The sequence below is a fragment of the Prionailurus viverrinus genome, chromosome F1, assembly GCF_022837055.1.
Source record: "Prionailurus viverrinus isolate Anna chromosome F1, UM_Priviv_1.0, whole genome shotgun sequence".
In the NCBI taxonomy this organism is placed as follows: Eukaryota; Metazoa; Chordata; class Mammalia; order Carnivora; family Felidae; genus Prionailurus; species Prionailurus viverrinus.
This window is the reverse complement of record NC_062577.1, coordinates 13875205-13902586: the sequence shown is the minus strand read 5'-3', so window position 1 is coordinate 13902586 and position 27382 is coordinate 13875205. Positions and strand designations below refer to the sequence as shown.

The 27382-nt window shown below is 37.4% G+C and overlaps 1 protein-coding gene across 5 annotated transcripts in view; it reads right to left on the bottom strand.

Moving 5' to 3' along the window:
* Nucleotides 1-27382, bottom strand: part of RABGAP1L (RAB GTPase activating protein 1 like) — a 765564-nt gene that overhangs the window by 574469 nt on the left and 163713 nt on the right. For 4 of the 5 annotated variants that reach the window (XM_047840290.1, XM_047840291.1, XM_047840292.1 and 1 more), the window contains one exon: nt 16981-17122. The exons of the other annotated variant lie outside the window; for it this stretch is intronic. In XM_047840290.1, the coding sequence (XP_047696246.1) occupies nt 16981-17122 (142 nt within the window). The remainder of the gene's footprint in view (nt 1-16980; nt 17123-27382) is intronic. 5 annotated transcript variants of the gene reach the window in all.

The following is a 27382-nucleotide window of genomic DNA, read 5'->3' as shown; positions in this document are numbered from 1 at the left end:
TCCGACTTCAGCCAGGTCACGATCTCGCGGTCCGGGAGTTCGAGCCCCGCGTCAGGCTCTGGGCTGATGGCTCAGAGCCTGGAGCCTGTTTCCGATTCTGTGTCTCCCTCTCTCTCTGCCCCTCCCCCATTCATGCTCTGTCTCTCTCTGTCCCAAAAATAAACATTGAAAAAAAAAATTTTTTTTAAATAATAATAATTGCAAGTTAAATTTCTATAAATACTCTATGGCATTTAGCTAATTTTAGTGACCCTTCAAGTACAAAGTTCATTTATCTATCATTTAAAGATCAGCCCTACTATCAACAAAGACATTTATAGGATTAAATTAAGGCTTCCCATCCCCAGAAAAGTACCAGTGTACAACTTTATTTAGAATATAATTGCTTTGCATGTATATGTGTGAGATCCTTGAACACTTGAAATATATTTCATTAAAACAAAACCTAAAATCCTCACTCAGGTCATGCAGTAATTATGTTGCTTAAAAAAGAAATATCAAGGGGCGCCTGGGTGGTTCAGTCGGTTGAGCGTGACTTCAGCTCAGGTCATGACCTTGTGGTCAGTGAGTTGGAGCCCCGCATCGGGCTCTGTGCTGACAGTTCAGAGCCTGGGGCCTGCTTCGAATTCTGTGTCTCCCTCTCTCTCTGCTCCTCCCCCACTCAACGCTCTGTCTCTGTCTCTCAAAAATGAATACACGTTAAAAAAAATTTTTTAATAAAAAAATTAAATTAAATTAAAAGAATGAAATCCTGTATTAACCTAAAACTTCAGATACCAAAGATTTTCCCTAAATTCCCAATTATTGTATGAATTAAATTAAGAAAAAGGAGTTTCAAAGGTGAAGAATGGCAAAAGCCTATCTCAGTTAAATTTTAGGGATTTCAAATAAAAACACCTTTGTATGTAATGGAAACTCTGAATAGCAAGAAACATAAGTGCTCAAGTTTTCATCCAAACTTGGTGTAGCTCTAGTCTGGTGTGTGCCATGCCCAATAATTTGCATAACCAAATTTTACTGAGTTCAACCTCCCTCTTATCTTCTAATATTCTTTCCTCTCTAATCTTCATCCTATTATATAATATTTATAGAAAGCGTTCACAGGAAAATTGCAAAGGCAGCATTTCAACAATGTCTCTAAGATAAATTATATATTAATATTAATCTCTAACTTTCAAGAAGTTTGCAGACATTAAGCCAGGCAAAGAAGCATCACATTAACTGGCACTCGAGAGAATTTAGGCATTGGGAAATGTGAAGCCTTTACTGCACCAGCATTAAAAAAATGACACAGACAGCAGCCTGCATTTTGGAGTAACATGAAAATAGCACTAAATTAAGAAAGAACTAGGGATAACTTCCCATGAGAGTGTGAGTTAATTCAAACTAATTTTCTAACTTTTGAAATGACCATTTTTTTTAATTAGAAAAAAAAAGAAGGGGAGACATGATCACTTAATTCTTGATACTGTATCATTATAATAATAATGCTTCATTCAGTTAATATACCTACAAAGTACTAAAAGAACCAAAATTTACCCCAGCATGAAAACAAACAAACAAAAAACCCAAAAAGCCCCAAGAGAAACCAAACCTATAAAAGTTTAATAACCAGGTAGGAGCATTTTAAAATAAACACTTAAACTCTCTCCTAAAAGCATACAGTACAAAAAGTCACAACTCGGGGTTCCTGGGTGGCTCAGTCGGTTAAACATGTGACTTCAGCTCAGGTCATAATCTCATGGCTCACAAGATCGAGCCCCATGTCGGGCTCTGTGCTGACAGCTCAGAGCCTGGAGCCTGCTTCGGATTCTGTGTCTCCCTCTCTTTGGCCCCTCCCCTGCTTGTGCTGTCTCTCAAAAATGAATGTTCAATTAAAAAAAAATGAAAAATTAAAAAAAAAATCACAACTCACACTTACCATATTCACAATCTTATCCTTACTATAAAGTTAAAACTTAAAGTTCATACAATATATTTCTAAAAAATCTTTTGAGTAAAATTGTCTTTAAGACTGATTTTCAGGGCAGCTGGGTGGCTTAGTCGGTTGGGCATCCAACTCTTGATTTTGCTCAAGTCATGATCTCCTGGATTGTGAGATCAAGCCCCACGTCGAGCTCTATGCTGACAGCATGGAGCCGGCTTGGGATTTCCTCTCTCCTTCTCTTTCTGCACCTCCCCAGCTCACTCACACACACTCTCTCTCTCAAAATAAATAAATTTAAAAAAAAAAAGACTGATTTTCTAACCAAATTATGCACTATATTAATGCTGAAGATCAATCTTCCCTGAAAGTACTTAAATAACAATATAAGAAATATTTTTATAACATTAAGAGGTACTTTTTCTATCAGATTATCCATTTATGATAGTTTGAAGTAAGTAAATACTTGGGATTTGCCAACAGAACCAAGGAGTGCAAATATACTTCAATACCAACAAAGCGTTTAGGCACACTGAGATAACCACATGAGGAACGCATGGGCTTTCCATCACACCTATATGATGAAACAGTAACGGTAGCGCACTTTTTTTTTCTTGCTATTTCTCATATTTCCTTTCAAATATATTTTCTGTTAACAGCAAAGTCCATGCATGAAATATGAGTTGCCCCACTTAAGGTCATTTCAAAATGCAAAAAAAAAAATCTTTAATTTCATTTTTTTATATACTTCTCACTAGAAAAACGCTAAAACTTTACTTCAATTTTACTACATGTGGCAAAGGTGTATAAGAAGAGTTTTCTTTGGAGCACTAATACATTGCCCTTTGGCATTTATTATGTGACAAACGCAACTAACAAGAAGTAACTTTAGCTAAAACAGTGACCCCATGCTCCATACACAGAGAAAGCATGGAAATAACAGTACACGCCACAGAATTTTAGGAATTACATAAAACATACTTAAAGCTATTTACAAATACGCTGTGACCATCAGAGTTAACCAACTTTTCTGTAAAGATCCAAATGGTAAATATTTTCAGCTCTATTCTTCTCTTTCCACTTCTTTATTTGGGGGGGGGGGGGGCATAGGGGCAGGGTTGTGGTTATTACAATACTTTAAAAGTATAAAATCTATTCTTAGCTCAGAACCCATAACAACAAAACTCGACTGTAGGGCAGCTCTGGCTAGTAGGCCATAGCTCACCAGACCCAGGACCCCTGCAGAGCAACCATTCATTTCTATTTGCTTCAAAATATTAAAGATGATTTTTTCAAATGCCCAATACATTTAAAAAAAACAATCAATTTTATGAAAAGTGAGGACTTATAAAAGGACTTATAAAAGGACACATAAAAGACTAGGCTATATATTATACAATTTAAATATAATAGAAATCATTATCATAACATCAGATTTCAATCTACCAAATTTAAGAATCTTATCACTTAAAAAAAAATACTAGATTCCAGTTAAGGACAGGACAATAAACTTGACAGGCACAAAAATATTGCTGCAAGAAATTATTAAAATGTATTCTTTTTCAAACTGAAAGATTAATTACTGTCTAAAATGGCATGAGAATTTTTTTTTTTTTTTTTTTGGTAGAAGACATGCAACCCAGAAATTTGAGACAGTAGTTTACTTTCTACTGAATGCTAGATTGTCATTCTTTGGAGGTGCTGTATTTTAACATATAAAGGTTACTGTACAACTGAGGTGGAATAAGATTAGACTCAACAGACTATAATCATGAATTAAGCACCATGATTTTGTATTTTAGGCTTTTAAATGAAATACAAATCACAGGAGAGGAAATCAATACTAAACACTGAAGTTCAGTTGATATGGGGCTGAATCCTACTCAAGCATCCAATGGTTAGACTGCAGGTGTTTGAGACACCAATGGTTATCTGCAGGGGAAACATCAAGAGCCCAAATGACAATCTTTATCGATCTCACAGGACCTGGGATCTAAGCCACACATTTGGAACTTGATTATATTTGGGTCAAATGCAATACACACTGTGATGTTTCACAGTGTTACTTAATTTCTGCAGTGATTTTAAGTGCTTATTCCCATATAAAACATTAACCTTAAAGGAAGTCTAAGTTCCTTTAAGGAACAAATTGCAGTGCTAAAAATACGTAGATACACAAAATATTCCCGAAATAAATGAACAAAATTAATATACAAAGATGCTTGTTTCCAGGGCAAGCTAACCCAGCACTGAGCCTCTGAAGATGGCAATTAAAGACAAGTCTGACTCATCACCTTTTCCTGTCAATTATTTCCCTGAAATCAGTCAGTTTCTATTTCCAGGATCAGCACCCTGATTCAGGCTTTATCTCCTCAAATTAGACATATAATCACAGGTTCCTCTCCACTGTTCCTAACTGCATTTTGCATAGCTTACTGCCCACTTAATCTTCCTAACTCAAATCCTGACTCATTCCATGCCCTAGCTCAAAATCCCTCAATGATTCTTCATGGCTTCATACAGTGAAAGTCAATGCTGTGTTAATGTTTTCAATGAGGGCCTCCAAGGCCTGGTCTCGACCTGTCTCTCTAACCTCTCACTCATGTCTCACAGATACACTGCGGATTCTGCATGCATCCATACTTATGGTTTTCACAAATGCCAGAATGCTATGGCTTCCTACTTTCTACTCTTCCAAATCCTACTAACTCACTCACATTTCCCCTGACTTAATCACTTGAAAGTGAATGAAAGCTACCATTTACTGGTGACCCATTGTGTTGAAATTCTCTGATAGACAGAGAACAGATCCAGAATGAATAAAGATCCAAGCTTGTCAGAAGGAATTTACGGTCAAGTAGGGAAAAGAAGGCACATGTGACTGTAATTTAACATAGAATATCATAAATGTCATCAAAAGATAAATAAGCAAAATTATAGAATTCTATATTCATGGAAAAACAGATCGCTTCTGACTGGGGATAAGAAGTATCATAAAGAAAATGTCATTTAAGCTGATAGCTGAACCCTAGCTTTAACAGGCAGAGATGATGAGGGCTATACAAGTAATAGAAATAACTTGAAAAAGACACTGGAAACCTACACCAATCAATGCTCTTACAACTCATTTGGCAATTCATCATGTACTGTTTTAAAGAGCGTTTAGATAATTTTTTGTTTAGCTAATACTGTATATTTTATATCCTAATACCCAGTCCAATAGGAGAAATGAAAATATAAACATGTAAAATGAATTAATAGTACTTATCTTCCATAGTCATGGTGGCAAGATAACATGTACGTAAAAGTGGCTTTACCTAACAGGTGCTTCAAAATGATAGGTTTCCTTGGGAATGCAAGCTGGTGCAGCCACTCTGGAAAACAGTACGGAGTTTCCTCAAAAACCTAAAAATAGAACTATCCTACCACCCAGCAATGGCACTACTAGGCATTTATCCACGGGATACAGGTGTGCTGTTTCGAAGGGATACATGCACCCCCATGTTTATAGCAGCACTATCAACAATAGCCAAAGTATGCAAAGAGCCCAAATGTCCATCGATGGATGAATGGATAAAGAAGATGTGGTATATATATAAACAATAGAGTATTACTCGGCAATCAACGAAATCTTGCCATTTGCAACTACGTGGATGGAACTGGAGGGTATTATGCTAAGTGAAATTAGTCAGAGAAAGAAAAAATCATAGGACTTCACTCATATGAGGACTTTAAGAGACAAAACAGATGAACATAAGGGAAGAGAAACAAAAATAATATAAAAACAGGGAGGGAGACAAAACAGAAGAGACTCATAAATATGGAGAACAAACTGAGGGTTGCTGGAGGGGTTGTGGGAGGGGAGATGGGCTAAATGGGTAAGGGGCACTAAGGAATCTACTCCTGAAATCATTGTTGCACTATATGCTAACTAATTTGGATGTAAATTTTAAAAAATAAAGAAATTTAAAAATAAGAAGAAGAAGAAAGAAAGAAAATGAAAAGTTTCCTTTATTTTTGTTACATAGTTCTCTGTGATAGGCAGCTCTAAGACAGCCCCCAACAGTCTTGCCTCCTGGGGTACATATCCTGTATAATCCCTAGCCTTGAGTGTAGGTAAAACTTATAAATATGATGGCTATGACTAGGTGTGTTATAAGGCAAAGGTGAAGGGATTTTGCAGATATAAGGTTCCCAACCAGTTTGACTTTGAAATCATCAAAGCAAGATGATCCCAGCTGGGCCTGGCTTAATCCGGTAAATGCCTAAAAGAAGGCTCAAGCTTTCCCTTAAGAGTCCAGAGATTCTCCTGTTGGCCTTGAAGAAGAAGTCACCATGAGTTCTACTGCTACAAGAAAATGAATTCGGCCAAGAATCACATGAGCTTTGAAGAGAACCCCAAGCCTCAGATGAGGCTGAAGTCCTGACTGAAACTTTGGATTCATGAGATGCTGAACAGAGAAGCCAGCTAAGCCACGCCTAGACTCTTGATGCATGGAAAATGTGGGATAATAAATGTGTGTTGTTTAAAGTGACTAAATTTTTTGCTAACTTGTTATGGAGCAATAGAAAATGAATACACCCTTTCCCTCCACTTTCTCTTAAATACCTTCCCTTATCAAATATATTTTTAATCATTTTGTTGACATAGATCATTTAAAATGCTGAAGATGAAATGATATTATAAAGTCCTTTCCTTCCTCCATCCCTCTGCTTCTCTCTCTCTCTCACACATACAACACATACAATGATGAAAGAAATAGTATCTAGTATGCCAGGAATGTTTTATCAGAACATATTTTGCTCATCTGCAAGATGGATATAGTAATAGTATGGGCCTTATAAGGGTGATGTGAGGATTAAATGAATTAATATAAGCAGGCAATTTAAATCCGGCTACTCAAAGTGTGGTGTAACCAAAAGCAGTGGTGTCTGACAGGACATCTGTTTAGAAATGCAGATCAGGCCCCACCCCAGACCTAAGAAATAAGACTTCATTTTCACAAGATCTCCAGGTAACATACATACACATTTCAAGTTTGAGAAGCACTTCTTTAGCTGGTTCTTGCCACACATAAGTACTATATGATCATCACATTCTCCTAATTTCTTTCCTAATCGCCTATCTTCATTTAAATATACAAAATTTTCATTTTTGTATATGCAAACTGGTTTCTATGGTAACAGCTGTTTGTAATTGCCTTTTCTCTGATCAGACTATGAGTTAAGAAATTAAAAGAAAATAATGGAGTTTGAGACTATTTTGCTCTGTATTTATGATTAGGAGTAGTAATAGGCCACTAACAATCATTTAAACCATGAGGAAATTTTTTTTAGATAGCATTTGAACCAATCCAAATTCAAAAACTGCAGACTATACTGAACATAAAAAGCACAACCAGGAGTGAGGCTTACACAATATTACTGTGAGTCTGGTCTTTTACAATTACCTGGGCATGTGTCTTAAAGGAAATCATATTGTATTTGCCATCTGGTGCCTTCATGTAACATACTATCCAGATTACAAGTAACTAAATACAAGCTTCACGTCAATAAACAGAAAGCCAGTTTGAAATACAGATGAAGCAGTACCAAGTTTCAAAAGCAGGAGCAATTCAGAATATGTAGGAGTCTGGAAAGGTGACAAGGTAATCTGAAAATAACCCCTATGATGTTGCACTGATGGACTTAACTTTCTGCTAAGATTCCTTTGCATTCAAATTAATCCCCTTTAACACACTTCATTTTTTGAACAGCATTTGAAAAATATGCCAAGATACCTTAATTCATTTTACTTTAGATCTTTCCCAGGAAATTAAGAGCAATTTTAGTCTTTTTGAATCTGCATCCCTTTTTAGTTAAATTACAGGCTAAGGTAAGACAATTTAGAGTGACTTGAACTTCCACTTTTGCTTTGACAGGCAAATTGTTGGAAATAATTAAATAAAAGAATACTCCTATTCCCCCCGAGCAGGAAAACATTTCTATGCCACCTCCAGCTCTAACTTTTGATGTTTGCGTTGACAGAAATGTCAATTACAGAACTAATAATAAAGTATATTGAAAATGTATGAAATGCCTGATCTATAAAAGAAACTATTACTTCCTACTCTGTGATTTTTGTAACTTTTTAAATATAGGTGATAGCTAATAGATTTTCAAAAGATGAGGTGACATCTCAAATAGCGAAAAATTGTTAAGAACAGAAATGAATTTTAGAGGAAAACAGAAATCTGATGACCTATTCTTCAGACCATATACATAAGAATATGAAACTGAAATTTTTATGTACTTTTGCATATTTTCAAATGCAATCCAGAAATGTTGCCTCTGTTTTTCTAGTCTTTCTTACCATTGAATCATTTTCAAGCATCATAAAAGGAAAAACATTATATCGATTATAATAAATATTATATATTTTTTAAAATTATTTGTTCATTCGTTTATTAGTGTTCATCCTATTTACTGAGCAGACAAGATCTCAATGAGAAGGTGGCATCTGAGGAAAAATTAGAATGAGGGTAGGGAAGGAACCATGCAGCAATCTAAGACAGAGAGTCCCAGCCAGCAGCTGGGACTGCAAGCACCACAGCCCAAGGCAAGTGTGCACCTGCTATGTCTGAAGAACAGCAAAAGGACAAGTGTGGCATGTGGGAGGGAGGGGGTGGTAGAGAATGAGGTCAGAAATGTAAAATTAAAAAAAAAATTTTTTTAAGGTGAAAATCAGAGCAAGACTGCATTCAGCCCTGTCAACCATAGTAAAAAGAACTTTTGGCTAAGTGAAATGAGAAGCCAGTGGGGGATTTTAAGGAGAAGTAAAGTAATCTGACAAATTTCAAAAGAACATGTATGGCTGGTGTGGGGAACACAGACTAGGCTGGTAGGGACAAAGGTGGAAGGGGGGAAACCAGTTAGGAGCTAAGACAATACTCCAGTACAAGGAATGACAAAGTCAGATAAAGGTAGGCTTCTGGATTCTCAGATTTGGAGCCTAGGAAATGCCACCTGATGACAGGGGAAAACCAACAGCTTGATTTGGGAAGAAACAGTCTTCAGCTACCTAGTCCACTTGAAGTATAGCCTCTCTCCATTGAATAGAAAAGAAAGGCAAAACCATTTAGGAGACAGAATTCTGGAAACACAATTCGGTCAGGTACATGTAAGACCTCAGGTCCAGAACAGATATGTGACTAGTTAGGGCCCGCTCTGGTCCCTCCAGAGTGCTCAGCCTTGCACATATACAGGGTCTTCCAGACCACCAGTGATATGTACAGTCTTAGGAAAGCCCACTTATTCCTTAAATCCTGTTAAATTCTGGCCAATCTGGAGTGCCTGGGTGGCTCAGTTGGTTGAGTGGACTGACTTTGGCTCAGGTCATGATCTCGCTGCTCATGGGTTCGAGCCCCACACTGGGCTCTGTGCTAACAGTTCAGAGCCTGGAGAATGCTTCGGATTCTGTCTTCCTCTCTCTCTGACCCTACCCCACTCATGCTCATGCTGTCGCTCTCGCTCCCTCTCTCTCAAAAAATAAATAAAACGTTAAAAAATTTAAAAAAAAATTCTGGTCAATCGGTGGCTTTCTCCAGCCAGAATTACAACCTCATGCTATTTACAACATTAGCCATCCTTTTGCCACAAAAATCACGACTGTTTCCAACAACATTCCAACAATACAAGGTTTCTATGTTTGCTCCAAATCACATAAAACCCTTTCAGCAACTAAAGCAAAACTACTAATTTTCTTTCTGTCTTTTATTGAAGTATAGTTGACACACAATGTTAAATGCTATGCTCACCATAAGTGTAAGTAAGTCACCATCTGTCACCATACAACGCTATTACAGTATCACCGACTGTATTTCTCATGCTGTAACTTTCATCCCTGTGACTTATCTATCCCATAACTGGAAGCCTGTATCTCCCACTCCCCTGCAACCATTTAGCCCGTCGCCCCACCCCTCCCCTCTACGGATCGGTTTCTCCAAGCTCCTAGCTCTCACATCTTGCCCCACCCTTGTACAACTGCCACAATAATAAGCCAGTGGTGGGAATGAGCAGAATGGGAGCAGCTGCAGGGACTAAGCTACCAGACTGTTCTTCCCTGAGTTCAGTAGTTTTTCTTCAATGAATACTTCTCATTTTGTATAATTTGTCACTTTCTTAAGTCCTAAACTGGCTGGGTTTTGACAATTTTACTGACTTTTATCATTGCTTTTTGATAAATGGATTGGCCAAGCTCCTTACTCAGCCATTCTGCATTAAATACATTTTAAATGTAATTTGCCTGAGCAACCTACTAAAAAAAATGTCATAGAAAATATTTTGAAACATCTCTAAGTGCAGAAACTGCTAGTACGCTAAAATTACTGTTTTCTTTTTACTGTTAACATGCCTTTGTTGAAGCGCTTACTCAGGTGGACTGAGCCTGTAAGCAGAGTAAACAGCATTTGCAGAAGACACAGAAGCCTGTCAGGAAGCTGTACTGTTACAAATTCAGTGGTAACTCCTCTCTAATTTAGCTCGCTCTTTCCAGCTACAGATGAGCTCAAATTTCTTACCCCTTTCTTGGCCTAATATAACCCAATGTTTTTAATCCAGTCTCTTTCCTCTTCTTCTGATCAACTTTCTTGAAAGGTTAGAACACCAGTCTCCCCTTCCTCAATCCACTAAAATAAGACTTTCCTGCCCAACTTCAGTAAAATCACCCTCACAGAGGTTCAGTGACCTCTAAAATTCACCAAACCCAATGAACAATTTTTGGTCTTATTATGCTGAACCTCCCTGTTACACGTGGCAATGCTGCACATCACTCCTGCCTTCACCGTCTGTTACTACACTGTCTTAGTTTTCCTCACATTATTCTGATCATTTTCTGCAAATCCTTTAGCTGGGCTTTCTTTTCCTGCATATACCCCTTACATGTCAGTGATCACCTAAACTCTACTTTCAACCTGCATCTCCCACGTTTCCCAAGGAAATTTCAGCCATTCTCATTGCTTCATGCTGAGGTCTCTCAAACCTTTATCTCTAACTATTAAACTTCTCTCATAATTAAAAACTATTTCTAGTACCTGAAAAACAGTCCAACTTTAATGTTCCACAGTAAGCTCAAACTCATCAATGTCTAAATCTTACCCTCATTCCGAAACCCACTCTTCTTCCCCTTGTCTCATTTGTTGGTACCAAGATCATCCAGCCACCTAACCTAGAAACCTAGATGTAACCTTTGATTCTTTTTCTTCCTTTCTCTTCTGCTGCTCATGACATCCAATTAATTTATAAACTTCTTGATCTTACCTCCAGAATTTCTCAAATGTATCTCTTTTGCCTCTCATTCCTTATATTTTTGAAGTAGCCATTTGGACACCACCGTGTCAAAAGAACTGTGTCAAAATGGCTACATCAAAAATGAAGAGTGGGGTGCCTGGGGGGGGGTTCAGTAGGTTGACAATCTGACTCCTCATTTCATCTCAGATCATGATCCCAGGGTCATGGAATAGAGTCCCAAGTCCGGCTCTGAACTGAACATGGAACCTGCTTAAGATTCTCTCTCCCTCTGCCCCTCTCCCCTACTCATGTGTGTGGATACATACTCTCTCAAAAAAAGAAGCTTGATCTCATTCGTTTTTATGACTGATATTGCATTGTATATACATACTACCCTTACTACCTCTTTGTTATCCATTCATTTATCAGTGGACATCTGGGCTGTTTCTACACCTTGGCTTTTGTAAATAATGCTATAATAGACATAGAGGTGCATATATCTTTTCAAATTAGTGCTTTTGTTTTCTCTAGGCAAATACCCAGTAATGGAATTACTGAATCATATGGTAATTCTATTTTTTATTTTCTGAAGAACCTCCATACTGTTTTCCACAGTGGCTGCACCAGTTTGCATTCCCACCAATAGTGCACGAGGATTCCTTTTTCTCCACATCTTTGACAACACTTGTTATTTCTTGTGGTTTTCATTTTAGCCAATCTGACAGGTGTGAGGGGTAACTCACTGTGGTTTTGATTTGCATTGCCCTGATGATTTACAACTACATGAATGGACCTAGAGGGTACAATGCTAAGTGAAGGAAGTCAGAGAAAGACAAATACCATATGATTTCAGTCATGTAGAATTTAAGAAACAAAATATATGAACAAAGGAAAAAATAGAGACAAAAACAAAACAAAACAAAAAAACCACTAGACTTAAATACAGAGAACAAACTGGTGGTTGCCAGAGGGGAGGAAGGTGGGAGGATGGGAATGGGTAAAACAGATAAGAGGTACAAAGTCCAGTTACTAAATAAGTCATGAAGATGAAAAGTACAACATAGAGAATGTAGTCAATAAGATGGTAATAATGTTATTTGGTGACAGATGGTGACTACACTTATCGTTGTGTGCAATGGAAATGCACAGAATTGTTCAATCATTACATTATTGAACCCGCGTTGGGCTCTGTGCTGGCAGCATGGAGCCTGCCTTAGATTCTGTCTCCCTCTCTCTCTGCCCCTCCCCTGCTCACACTGTCTCTCTGTCTGTCTCTCTCTCTCTCTCAAAAAAAATAAATAAACATTAAAAAGAATTAAAAAGAAAATGATAGCCTTTCCAATGCTTACCTACATGATGTTAAGATCCTGGCAGTGGATGTTTCTGAATATTCTGATGATTCATAACAAGCTAAAACTGGGATCATTTGGTTTGTCATTTACTTCTAAATGTATCTGTTTTCTAGTTATGTTGCTTTCCCTAAGTAAACACCTCTTTTGTTAAAGTGCATCTGCACAACTTTCAAATCTCTAAATCACACCTAAGGTAATTACTACTAAACCAAAAAATACCTTTCCAAGTCCTGAATAGCATCGAGTAATATGTCAGACAAAACGCATGGAAAATAGGGGCACCTGGGTGGCTTAGTCGGTTGAGTGTTCGACTTCAGCTCAGGTCATGATCTCGCAGTTCACGAATTTGAGCCCCACGTCGGGCTCTGTGCTGACGGCTCAGAGCCTGGAGACTGCTTCAGATTCTGGGTCTCCCTCTCTCTCCCCCTCCCCCACCAGCACTCTCTGTCTCTCTCAAAAATAAATAAATATTTAAAAATGTTTTTAATAAAAAATGCATGGAAAATAAACTAAAGGAGTGCTTGTGTGTCTCAAAGATTTCTGTTGAAGAGAATATTTTGGCTTCCGATCAGTTTTTCTACAACCCATCCTTTAAAGAGGTATGTTTGGCTTCTGGCTGACATAACTGAAATATTCTATATCTAAAGTTCTTTTTTAATGCACTATCTGTATGCTGAAAGCACTCTTCAAAAATGCTTTCACATAAAACAATGCTATTTGGAAGATAGAGTCTCACATTATATTTTCATATTATGTTGCATTATGTTCTTCTAGCCAAGGTGTATGACATTAGACAGATGTAGAATATGATCTAAAATACATAAGAGCTAAAATATCTTGTCTGTAATATGAGAAATACTACCTTTTAAGCAAATGAGAGTTATATCAATTCAGTGGTTTAAAGAAGAATACCTTGATTTTGTATGTCATGAAAATTCATTGACTTTAGAGTGACACTACCATAAGTTCGGATTCTGTATATTATTGTTAGTTCTTTGACCCCAAATTATTTACCTCAATTTTTTTAGTCAATTTCCTCATATGCTATATAAAGATGATACTTACTTTATTTCTAGGTCTAATATGAGAAAATATGAAACTAGATCTATTAAATATCTAATACATTATGTGCTACAAAGCAGATACTTAATCCATGTTAGTTGTCCTTCTTTTAAATTAGTGGATAGAAGGGATTTTTATTTAAATTATATAATGTATTCCTATGGAGTAGCAACTGTCATTCTATTATTTTTGTTCTCTCCCAATTCTAGTTCCATATATTTTTTATTTCTAAAGGGAATGGCATTTTTATAAGACATTACCTGAAATCTTAAGTTCAAATTCCTTTCTGGTAGATGCTTGTCACAACTGTTCTTCTTCTTGAGCAACATAACTCAATTACATTCCCAAACAGTCCTGTGGTTTTTATTTACCAGAAAAGAATGTGTTTCTATGTCTGGCCCAAAATTCTCCTGCAAATGATCTCTGGTCTTTACCTCTTTGTGTTGGCTGGGAAGGAGATGACCACAACAATGTTCCTGGGAGTCTTGTCTAGAATATAGTGGAGTCACACAATGGAAGTAAGGGCTGAACTCTGTGATCAAGAGAATACTGTGAAAGTGATGTTGCATGACTTCAATGCTAGGATATAAAGGCACTGCAGTTTCCACTTTGGTCTCCTGGACTGCTATCTGGGGAGCCATTATCCCGAAAGGACACCCAAGCAGCCCTTGTGGGGAGGCCTACGTGGAGAGGAAGCAAAGTTGCTTGCCAACCACCAGCATCATTTTGGTAATTGTATGAATTAGCCCCTTTGTTCCCCACCCTGTTAAGTCTTCAGATGATTACAGCCCCAGACAACACTTAACTCTTCATAAGAAACTCTTAGCCGAACTGCCCACATAAGCCACTCCCTAATTCCTGACCTTCAGAAACCATAAGAGATAATAAGGTTTTGTTTTTTAACCCCCCCCCCAAAAAAAGAACTCTAAACTACATCCAGCATAAAAATTTAAATGGATCACAGACAAATCATTAAGGAAAAAAACTGACAAGTTAGACTTCATAAAACAAACTCTTGCTCTCCAAAAGACACTATTCACAAAATGAAAAGGCAAACTACAGAATGGGACAAAATATTTGTAAAACCTATCTAATGAAGAACTTTTATCTATATAAACAGAGATAGAGAAATGAAATCTTAAAAATCAATCGGAAAACAAACAACCCAATTTAAAAATGGGCACCAGATCTGAACAGACTGTTGGACCAAGAAGATATACAAATGGCAAATATCATTTGAAAAAATGAACAACATGATGAGTCAGTTGGGAAAATTCAAATTAATATCACAAGATACCACTATACTCCCACTAGAACAGCTAAAATTTTAAATATTGACAATGCCAAATGTAGATAAGGATATGGAACAACTAACTCACATGCTGCTAAGGATGGATGATACAGCTACTTTGAAAAACAGCCTAGTGGTTTCTTATAAAGTTAAATACACCCTTACCATAAGACTTCTCCTACCAAAAGTCTACTCCTAGCTATTCACCCAAGAAAAATGAAAGCATATACTCAGCAAAGACTTGTACTCAAACATCCAGAGCAACTTTATTCCTAACAGCCAATAGCTACAAACAACCCAAAGGCTCATTAACTGATGTGATAAAGAAATTGTGGCATATGTTTACAATAAATTACCAGTCAGCAACAAAAAGGAACCAACTACTGATACAACAGATAAATCTCAAAAGATTTGCTATGTGAAAGAGGCTAAATACCATAGACTACATTAAGATTCCTTTTACATGAAGATGTAGAAAAGGCAAAACAGGAGGACAGAAAACAGATTGGTGGTCGCCAGAAACCACAGGTGAGGAGAAAGGATGACTTGTGAAGGAGTGTGAAGGAAATCTGGGGGTAATAGAAATATTTTATATTACGGTTCTGGTGATGGTTATACAGATGTACCCATCTGCCAAAATTCAATGAACTATACAATTAAATTGGGTATATTGGGGGCACCTGGCTAGCTTTGTCAGTAGGGCAAGTGACTTGATCTTGGGGTTGCAAATTCAAGTACCATGTTGGGTGTAGAGATTAAAAATAAAATATTAAAAAAAAATAAACTGGGTACATTCTATTGCATGCAAATTATACCTTCATAAAGTTTTATTAAACACTTAGAATAATGTTTACATGTAATAAACACTCAATACATATTAACCAAAAATAACTAGTATTTGTATGGCAAGTACTAGTTTCATAGAAAGACTAAGAAATTCTAAGATGCTTTTTGCAAAGGTGCTATCAATTCAGAAATTATTTTTAACAAATCCTACCCTGTAAGCAGATAATTTTTTAAATGTCCATTTATGTATTTTGACAGAGAGAGATACAGAGTGTGCACACACACTCGCGTGCACACAAGCAGGGGAGGAGCAGAGAGTGATAGAGAGAGAATCTCAAGCAGGCTCTGTGCTGTCAACACAGAGCCCAACACAGGGCTCGATCTTTCGAACCATGAGATCATGACCTGAGCAGAAATCAAGGGTTGGATGCTTAACTCACTAAGCCACCCAGGTGGCTTGTAAGCAGATAATTTAAGGGTTTAAAGTAAAGATCTGCCATTTAGTTCTAATTTCTATAAAAAGAGGACTGAGCACAGAGCCAAATGAAGTGTGACTCTTATGGGGTTGGTCAGCATCTCTCAGCAGCATCCATGTAGTAAACAGAGCAGATATCATGCTATTTCAAATAAGTGAGTGGTAAAATGATAAGGCAACAACAAAAAACAAGTCAGAATTAAATAATATCAAATGAGTATAGGACATGACATATCACTAAAATTCTAAAAACACTTGAGAGAAGTTGAAACTTCTCATTAAACACTTTAAAAATATTTGAAATGAGGGGTGCCTGGGTGGTTCAGTCAGTTGAGCGTCCAACTTCGGCTCAGATCATGATCTCACGGCTCGTGAGTTCAAGCCCCGCATCGGGCTCTGTGCTGACAACTCAGAGCCTGGAGCCTGCTTCCAATTCTGTGTCTCCCCCTCTCTCTGCCCCTAACCCACTCGCATTCTGTCTCTGTATCTCTCAAAAATAAATAAACATTAAAAAAAATTTTTTTTAATATTTGAAATGAAATAGGAAGCAAAATAGCAAAGTGAGGCTGTCAATTTAAATAGTTACGTAAGTGGAGCCAGGGACTATGCAACCAAGAAACTGAAGAATCAAAATCTCTTCTGCATCTAGCAGAATCTAGCCTAAGAGTAGCAAAAACTAGGAAAAATCAGCATTCTTTCTCTCCATCCCCCCCCCCCCGACACACACACACACACACACACACACACACACACACACACCTGTGAGGGTTATAAATAAAGCAGCTATATATAGAAAGACAACTGATTAAGTTTCACTTCTTACCCTCTTCTGCTTCATCCTCCTGTGGTGACATGGGACCCCCTCCACTAGTGGGAGTGACCGGTTCCTCCTTCTCAGACTGTCGCTGCAGACTTACTACCTCATATATTGCATCTCCAGCATTGGTATGGCCTTTTCCCTCATACTGAGAAAGATATAAACATGTGTTTCAATATTAGAAACTTGAAGGAAAGACTGAAAGATAGTAATTCAATGGTTCATCAAAAAGACCTGAAATTAGGAAGAGCATGTCATGTTTGATCTACACCAAGACTGAAGTACAAATTTTTCAAGTGTGTTGTTCTCCGCATGATATTCTAAATGCATTATTCTTCCAGTATTATTTTAAACAATGAAACCTAATAAACCATATTGGGAGAAATTTTCCATTTAACAAAAGAAATCCTAAAATACCACAGACTCTAGGGCAGATAGGTAAGTAATGCTGGATTTCTAGGACTGACTGGCTCACACTGAGATGAAGGGGTATCAGTTACATCCATCAAGTAATTCAGGGAAGTAGATAGTTTTTACCTTATAAATGGTGAAAAGAGAAAGAAATGAAAAACAGAAAATAATAAAATGGTAGACCTAAATCCAAATATATCTATAACTATATTAAACATAAATGGCCTAAACATACCAATTAAAAGACAAAGACTGTCAGATTGACAATTGACACAATTGCATTCTATCTAAAAAAAAAAAAAAAAGAAAAACTTTAAATGTAATGTAGGTAAGTTAAAATTGGGGAAGAAGATATACCATGAAAACACTAAGAAGAAAACAGAAGAGACCATATCAATATAAGATAGACTACCACACAAGTAAAAAGTCACTAGGAATAAAGAAGGTGATTGACCAATGTTAAAAGAATCAATTTAACAAGAACACCAAAGCATCTTACAAGTAAATTCACCTAACAACTGGGTCTCAAATATATAAAAGATGGGATGGGGGCACTCCAACTCTCAGTTGGAAGAGTGTGCAACTCTTGATATTGGGATTATAAATTCGAGCCCCACACTGTTTGTGGAGATTACTTGAATAAATAAAATCTTTAAAAAAAAAAAGAATTGATGGAAATGAAAGGAGATGGACAAACCCACATTTACAATTAGAGACTTCACATTCCTCTCACAATAAAAAAAGTAGACAAAAATACATCAAGGTTATAGAATTGAACATCAACAACATGATCTAACATTTACAGACCACTACATATAACAAAGGCAGAATTTACATTTATACACATTTTTATATATATATTTATGTATTTATATATATACACATTTATATATATGTATATATACACATTTATATACATATGTATATATACACATTTATATATATACATTTATATACAAGATGTATTATGAGGAAAAGCTAGGAAACTGTGATGTAAGATATCAAAGGAGAACTAAAGAAACGGAGAGATAGTCCATGTTTGTGTATAGGAAAATTCAATGTTGCTGTCAGTTCCTCCCAACTTGATCTACAGATTCAATGCAATCCCAATCCAAATCCCAGAAAGATGCCCTGTGGACGTCAAAAACTAATTCTAAAGTGTACAGAAAGAGGCAAAAGACCCAGAATAACCTATACAATACTGAAGAACAAAATCTGGGGACTGACACTACCTGACTTACTATAAAGAGAAAGTAATCGAAGTTAGGAAGATGATGGCGGCCTAGGAGGATGCTGGGCTCACTGTGTCCTGCTGATCACTTAGATTCCATCCACATCTATCTAAATAACCCAGAAAGCTGCCAGAAGACTAGCAGAACGGACTCTCGGGAGCCAAGCATAGATAAGAGGCCCGCGGAAGAGGGTAGGAAGGGTGGAGAGGCGGTGTGCGCTACATGGACTGGTGGGAGGGAGCCAGGGCAGTGGAGGGGCAGCCAGCCCACCCAGCAAGGCAGAGCCCCTGAGTCTGCCTTGCAAAAGCAGAGGGGCTGGACTGTGTGAGTTCTCACAGCCAGTAGGACTTCACATCTGGAATGTTATAAGTCAACAGCTCTGCTTGGAGAGTGGGAGGGCTAGATGACAATGGAAGGGAGAGTTGTTGAGCCCCGGAGGACAGAGCTCAGCTTGGCGGGGAACAAAGGCACTGGAAAGCTCCATCTCCCTCACCCATCCCCCAGCCCAAATCCGAAAGGGAACCAGTTCCCGTCAGGGATCTTGCTTGCACCACAAACACCCAACGCTGTGCTTCTGTGGATCCATCCCTCCGACAGGTCTGCCTCCCTCCCGGTGCCTCAGGACCCCTCCCGAAGTGAACCACTGGCAAAGAGAGCTGAGCCTGCCTCTCCCGCCCCTGTGCACCTTGCAGATCCACCCAGGCTAATACGCCAGATCCCATAGAAGCAGCACCACAAGCCTGGCAGTGTGCAAGCAGCCCAGACAAGGGCCACACCACTCCACAGTGAGTCCTGCCCCTGGGAGAGGGGAAGATAAGGTACACACCAGTCTGACTGTGGCCCCAGCGGTGGGTTGTGGGCAGACATCAGGTCTGACTGTGGCCCCGCCCACCAACACAAGTAACTCCAGACAGCACAGAGGAAGAGCCCTGCAGTTCCGCGCCACTCCAGGGACTATCCAAAATGACAAAATGGAAGAATTTTCCTCAAAAGAAACTCCAGAAAGTAGTGACAGCTAATGAACAATTAAACAATATATTCTGGCTCAAAAATGATTTAAACAATATAACAGAAAATGAATTTAAAATAATAGTCATAAAATTAATCACTGGGCTTCAAAAAAGTATAGAGGACAGCAGAGAATCTATTGCTACAGAGATCAAGGGACTAAGAAACAGGAGGAGCTTAAAAAAATGCTATAAATGAGCTGCAAAATAAAATGGAAGCAACCACAGTCCGGATTCAAGAGGCAGAGGAGAGAATAGGTGAATTAGAAGATAAAATTATGGAAAAAAAGGAAGCTGAGAAAAAGAGAGATAAAAAAATCCAGGAGTATGAGGGGAGAATTAGAGAACTAAGTGATGCGATAAAACACAATAATGTACACATAATTGAGATTCCAGAGGAGGAAGAGAGAGGTGCTGAAGGTATACTTGAAGAGATCATAGCTGAGAACTTCCCTGATCTGGAGAAGGAAAAAGGCATTGAAATCCAAGAGGCACAGACGAACTCCCTTCAGACGTAGCTTGAATTGATCTTCTGCACGACATATCATAGTGAAACTGGCAAAATACAAGGATAAAAATAAAATACTGAAAGCAGCTAGGGATAAACGTACTCTAACATATAAAGGGAGACCTATAAGACCAGTGATGGATCTATCTACTGAAACTTGGCAGACCAGAAAGGAATGGCAGGAGATCTTCCATGTGATGAACAGAAAAAATATGCAGCCAAGAATCCTTTATCCAGCAAGTCTGTCATTTAGAACAGAAGGAGAGATAAAGGTCTTCCAAAATAAACAAAAACTGAAGGATTTAATCACCACTAAACCAGCCCTACAAGAGATCCTAAGGGGGATCCTAAGAGACAAAGTACCAAAGACATCACTACAAGCATGAAACCTACGGACATCACAATGACTCTAAACCCATATCTTTCTATAATAACACTGAATGTAAATGGACTAAATGTGCCAACCAAAAGACATAGGGTATCAGAATGGATAAAAAAAAAAACAAGACCCATCTATTTCCTGTCTACAAGAGACTCATTTTAGACCTGAGGACACCTTCATATTGAAAGTGAGGGGATGGAGAACTATCTAGCATGCTACTGGAAGTCAAAAGAAAGCTGGAGTAGCCATACTTATATCAGACAAACTAAGCTTTAAATTAAAGGCTGTAACAAGAGATGAAGAAGGGCATTATATAATAATTACAGGGTCTATCCATCAGGAAGAGCTAACAATTATAAATGTCTATGAGCCGAATACGGAAGCCCCCAAATATATAAAACAATTAATCATAAACACAAGCAACCTTATTGATAATAAGAATGTGATAATTGCAGGGGACTTTAATACTCCACTTACAACAATGGATAAATCATCTAGACACAGGATAAATAAAGAAACAAGGGCCCTGAATGATACATTGGATCAGATGGACTTGACAGATATATTTAGAACTCTGCATCCCAAAGCAACAGAATATACTTTCTTCTCGAGTGCACATGGAACATTCTCCAAGATAGATCACATACTGGGTCACAAAATAGCCCTTCATAAGTATACAAGAATTGAAATCATACCATGCACACTTTCAGACCACAATGCTATGAAGCTTGAAATCAATCACAGGAAAAAGTCCGGAAAACCTCCAAAAGCATGGAGGTGAAAGAACACCCTACTGAAGAATGAATGGGTCAACCAGGCAATTAGAGAAGAAATTAAAAAATATATAGAAACAAATGAAAATGAAAATACAACAATCCAAACGCTTTGGGATGCAGTGAAGGCAGTCCTGAGAGGAAAATACATTGCAATCCAGACCTATCTCAAGAAACAAAAAAAATCCCAAATACAAAATCTAACAGCACACCTAAAAGAAATAGAAGCAGAACAGCAAAGACACCCCAAACCCAGCAGAAGAAGAGAAATAATAAAGATAAGAGCACAAATAAACAAAATAGAATCTAAAAAAACTGTAGAGCAGATCAATGAAACCAAGAGTTGGTTTTTTGAAAAAATGAACAAAATTGATAAACCTCTAGCCAGGCTTCTCAAAAAGAAAAGGGAGATGACCCAAATAGATAAAATCATGAATGAAAATGGAATTATTACAACCAATCCCTCAGAGATACAAACAATTATCAGGGAATACTATGAAAAATTATATGCCAACAAACTGGACAACCTGGAAGAAATGGACAAATTCCTAAACACCCACACACTTCCAAAACTCAAACAGGAGGAAATAGAAAGCTTGAACAGACCCATAACCAGCAAAGAAATTGAATCAGTTATCAAAAATCTGCCAACAAATAAGAGTCCAGGACCAGATGGCTTCCCTGGGGAATTCTACCAGACATTTAAAGCAGAGATAATACCTATCCTTCTCAAGCTGTTCGAAAAAATAGAAAGGGAAGGAAAACTTCCAGACTCATTCTATGAAGCCAGTATTACTTTGATTCCTAAACCAGACAGAGACCGAGTAAAAAAAAAGAGAACTACAGGCCAATATCCCTGATGAATATGGATGCAAAAATTCTCAATAAGATACTAGCAATTTGAATTCAACAGCATATAAAAAGAATTATTCACCATGATCAAGTGGGATTCATTCCTGGGATGCAGGGTTGGTTCAACATTCGCAAATCAATCAACGTGATACATCACATTAATAAAAGAAAAGATAAGAACCATATGATCCTGTCCATCGATGCAGAAAAGGCCTTTGACAAAATTCAGCATCCTTTCTTAATAAAAACCCTTGAAAAAGTCGGCATAGAAGGAACATACTTAAACATCATAAAAGCCATACATAAAAAGCCCATAGCTAATATCAACTTCATTGGGGGAAAAATGAGAGCTCTCCCCCTCAGATCAGGAACGTGACAGGGAAGTCCACCTTCACCGCTGTTGTTTAGCATAGTTTTGGAAGTGCTAGCATCAGCAATCAGACAACAAAAGGAAATCAAAGACATCAAAATTGGCAAAGATGAAGTTAAGCTTTCACTTTTTGCAGATGACATGATATTATACATGGAAAACCCGACAGACTCCACCAGAAGTCTGCTAGAACTGATACATGAATTCAGCAAAGTTGCAGGATACAAAATCAATGTACAGAAATCAGTTGCATTCTTATACACTAATAATGAAGCAACAGAAAGGCAAATAAAGAAACTGACCCCATTCACAATTGCACCAAGAAGCATAAAATACCTAGGAATAAATCTAACCAAAGATGTAAAAGATCTGTATGCTGAAAACTATAGAAAGCTTATGAAGGAAACTGAAGAAGTTATAAAGAAATGGGAAAACATTCAGTGCTCATGGATTGGAAGAGTAAATATTGTCAAAATGTCAATACTACGCAAAGCTATCTACACATTCAATGCAATCCCAATCAAAATTGCACCAGCATTCTTCTCAAAACTAGAACAAGCAATCCTAAAATTCATATGGAACCACAAAAGTCCCCGGATAGCCAAAGTAATTTTGAAGAAGACCAAAGCGGGAGGCATCACAATCCCAGACTTTAGCCTCTACTACAAAGCTGTAATCATCAAGACGGCATGGTATTGGCACAAAACAGACACATAGACTGATGGAATAGAATAGAAACCCCAGAACTAGACCCACAAACGTATGGCCAACTCAATCTTTGACAAAGCAGGAAAGAATATCCAATGGAAAAAAGCCAGTCTCTTTAACAAATGGTGCTGGGAGAACTGGACAGCAACATGCAGAAGGATGAAACTAGACCACTTTCTTACACCATTCACAAAAATAAACTCAAAATGTATAAAAGACCTGAATGTGAGACAGGAAACCATCAAAACCCTAGAGGAGAAAGCAGGAAAAGACCTCTCTGACCTCAGCCGCAGCAATTCTTACTTGATACATCCCCAAAGGCAAGGGAATTAAAAGCAAAAATGAACTATTGGGACCTGATGAAGATAAAAAGCTGTTGCACAGCAAAGGAAACAATCAACAAAACTAAAGGCAAACAACGGAATGGGAAAAGATATTTACAAATGACATACTGGACAAAGGGCTAGTATCCAAAATCTATAAAGAGCTCACCAAACTCCACACCCAAAAAACAAATAACCCAGTGAAGAATGGGCAGAAAACATGAATAGACACTTCTCTAAAGAAGACATCCGGATGGCCAACAGGCACATGAAAAGATGTTCAACATCGCTCCTCATCAGGGAAATACAAATCAAAACCACACTCAGATATCACCTCATGCCAGTCAGAGTGGCCAAAATGAACAAATCAGGAAACTATAGATGCTGGAGAGGATGTGGAGAAACGGGAACCCTCTTGGGAATGGAAACTTGGGAATGCAAACCCTCTTGGGAATGCAGCCGCTCTGGAAAACAGTGTGGAGTTTCCTCAAAAAATTAAAAATAGATCTACCCTATGACCCAGCAATAGCACTGCTAGGAATTTACCCAAGGGATACAGGAATGCTGATGCATAGGGGCACTTGGACCTCAATGTTTATAGCAGCACTTTCAACAATAGCCAAATTATGGAAAGAGCCTAAATGTCCATCAACTGATGAATGGATAAAGAAATTGTGGTATATACACAATGGAATACGACCTGGCAATCAGAAAGAATGAAATATGGCCTTTTATAGCAATGTGGATGGAACGGGAGAGTGTTAGGCTAAGTGAAATAAGTCATACAGAGAAAGATACCATATGTTTTCACTCTTATGTGGATCCTGAGAAACTTAACAGAAGTCCATGAGGAAGGGGAAGGAAAAAAAAAAAAAAAAGAGGTTAGAGAGGGAGAGAGCCAAAGCATAAGAGACTCTTAAAAACTGAGAATAAACTGAGGGTTGATGGGGGTGGAAGGGAGGGGAGGGTGGGTGGTGGGCATTGAGGAGGGCACCTGTTGGGATGAGCACCGGGTGTTGTAACGGAATCCAATTTGACAATAAATTCATAAAAAAAAAAGAGAGAGAAAGTAATCAAGATAGTGTGTTACTGGCAAAAGAACAGATGAATAGATCAACAGAACAAAATAGAGAGCACAGAAATAGACTCACACATATATAGTCGGACAATCTTTAACAAAGGAGCAAAAGCAATACAATGTAGAAAAGACAACCTTTTTAACAATTGGTACAGAAACACTGGACATCCATGCCAGAATATAAGAAATACAAGACACAGACCTTACTCCTTTCCCAAAAATTGAGTCAAAATCAGAGCACCTGGGTGGCTTAGTCAGTTGTGCATCCAACTTCAGTTAAGGTCATGATCTCACAGCCCCTGAGTTTGAGCCCCACTTGAGGCTCTGTGCTGTCAGTTCAGAGCCTGGAGCCTGCTTCAGATTGTGTGTCACCTTCTCTCTCTGCCCCTCCCCCATTCACGCTCTGTCTCTGTCTCTCAAAAAATGAATAAACATTTAAAAAATTTTAACAAAGATATAATACCAATGCTATAAAAAAAAATTCTTTAAGGAAATATAAAAATGGGATTCCCAACTCACTGTACATGGCCATTTCTCTGATACCAAAAGAAGGAAGGTATTACAAGAAGAAAAAAAAAAAAAAGACCAATATCCCTCATAAAAACAGACAAAAAAAATCCTCAGTCAAATATTAGCAAATAAATCCGGCAACCTAGTTTATACATATGGATATATGTCATATACCCACACAACCAGTGGGGGTTTATCTGGGAAATGCAACAGTAGTTCAACATTGACAGAAATCAACATAATCCACCCTGTTTTCAGACTAAAGAAGAAAGACCAAATGATAAACTGACAAAGGCATTTGAGAAAATTCAGCATTCATTCATTCATTCATTCATGTTAAAGACTTTAAGTAAACCAGGAATACAAGGGAATTTTCTCAACCTGATAAACAGTATCTATGATAAACCTACAACCAACATCACACTTAATGGTAAAAGACTGAATGCTTTCCTTCTGAGATTGAGAACACGACAAGGACATACACTGTCAACATTCCCATTCAACATCACATGGAAGTCTTAGCTAGTGCAATAAAGCAAGAAAAAGAAAGAATAGGCACACAGATTGGAAAAGAAGAAGTAAAACTGTTCTTATTTACAAACAATGTAAGTCCATGTCAGGAGTTGACAAACTTTTTCTATAAAAAGCTAGATAGGAAATATTTTAAGCTTTGCAAGCCATATGGTCTCAATCACAACTACTCAACTTTGTTGTTGTGGATAAGTGTTACAACAGTGGTAAAATATTTCATCTGCACTTAGTTTCCTATATAAACATAATTTTCTCTACTACTATAATCTCATGTAGACCTAAACATTAAAAATGAGATTTTTTTTAATAAAAAATACATTTATTTCCAATATTCACATATTTTTAGATAACTAAAAATCAATCTGTCTGTATTTATAAAATACATTATCTGGCTCAAGTTAGAATTAATTACAGCACTTTGAAACATATAAATACAGGGTAGCTGCTCAATAAATGTGGTTGACTAACACACGTTACAAAGATTCATCACAGTTATGCAAATAAACTCTAATTGTGCTTAATGGTACACTATCATCAAATGCAAAGGACGATATGCTCATATCTGTATTCAGAATCTTTAGGATAGGGTCTGGGAATGGGGGTTTTTGTAGAGCCACAACTGATTCTGATGAAAAGCTAAATTGTGAAGCACTGCCTATAAGAACTCTTGTTTTAACAAAAATGTCTATGTTTAAAAAATCATATAACAATCAGATAAGCTCACTAAGCTACAGATATATATAATAATGTGGAAAAAACATATTTGCAACTTGCAAGCAGCTTCTATTTGATTCTATACAACTGAAGGTAAAGAAAGTCAGTTCTAAACAAAAGTGTTAAGTTAGTAAACCATTTGCCTTCTACAGATTTTTATTTTCCCACAACCACTCAAAGTACTCCAAACCTTGTTAATTTTCATCTTTCTGCAATTAGAACAGTTATTCTTCTTTTTCAGTTATGCTTACTTTTTTCCAGTTTTACTGAGCTATAATTGACATACAACATTGTATAATTTTAAGGTGTACAACATAATGATTTGATATACTACATATGATATATTGTGAAATAATTTCCACAGTAAGTTAGTTACTATACATTATCTCACAAACTTACTCTTGGTTATACTAATTTATTACACTTTGATTTAAATAGGTTTAAATCAACATGCATCTTCAAAAGAAAATTTTCCTTTTGGGTTTTTAAACTGTTAAAACAAAAACCAAAGGCCCAAAATGGTGTCATTTAGACCAAGTTCCCAAACCAGTACTTAATACATAAATACCTGCAGTTTCAAACTTCTCCAGAAATGTAGCCTTGACTGGTTAATCCATACCAGTGAAATTTTTCAATCCATACCAGTGAGTGAGCCACCTGGGTCCTCTCTACCCCACAAAGAAAGTTAAGGTAACCTGCATGATTAAAAAAAAAAAAAACAACCTTGCTTTTCCCCTAGAAAGCAGCCTCACCTGGACCAATCTTTTTCCTTTGCTAATGACTTTCTTGCCCCACCCTCCTTCTATAAAAATCTTCCATTTCATACAACTCTTTGGAGCACTCAACTTGCTAGATTGGGTGCTGCCCAATTCATGAATTGTTTATATTTGAGATCTTCATATTTGCTTGGTTGAATTTTACTATTTAACAGATTTGGTGGCAGTGGTAGGATCTGAAGTAAAATTCCGACAGCTTTCAGGGATAATGAGAAACACGGGTATGGTACCTG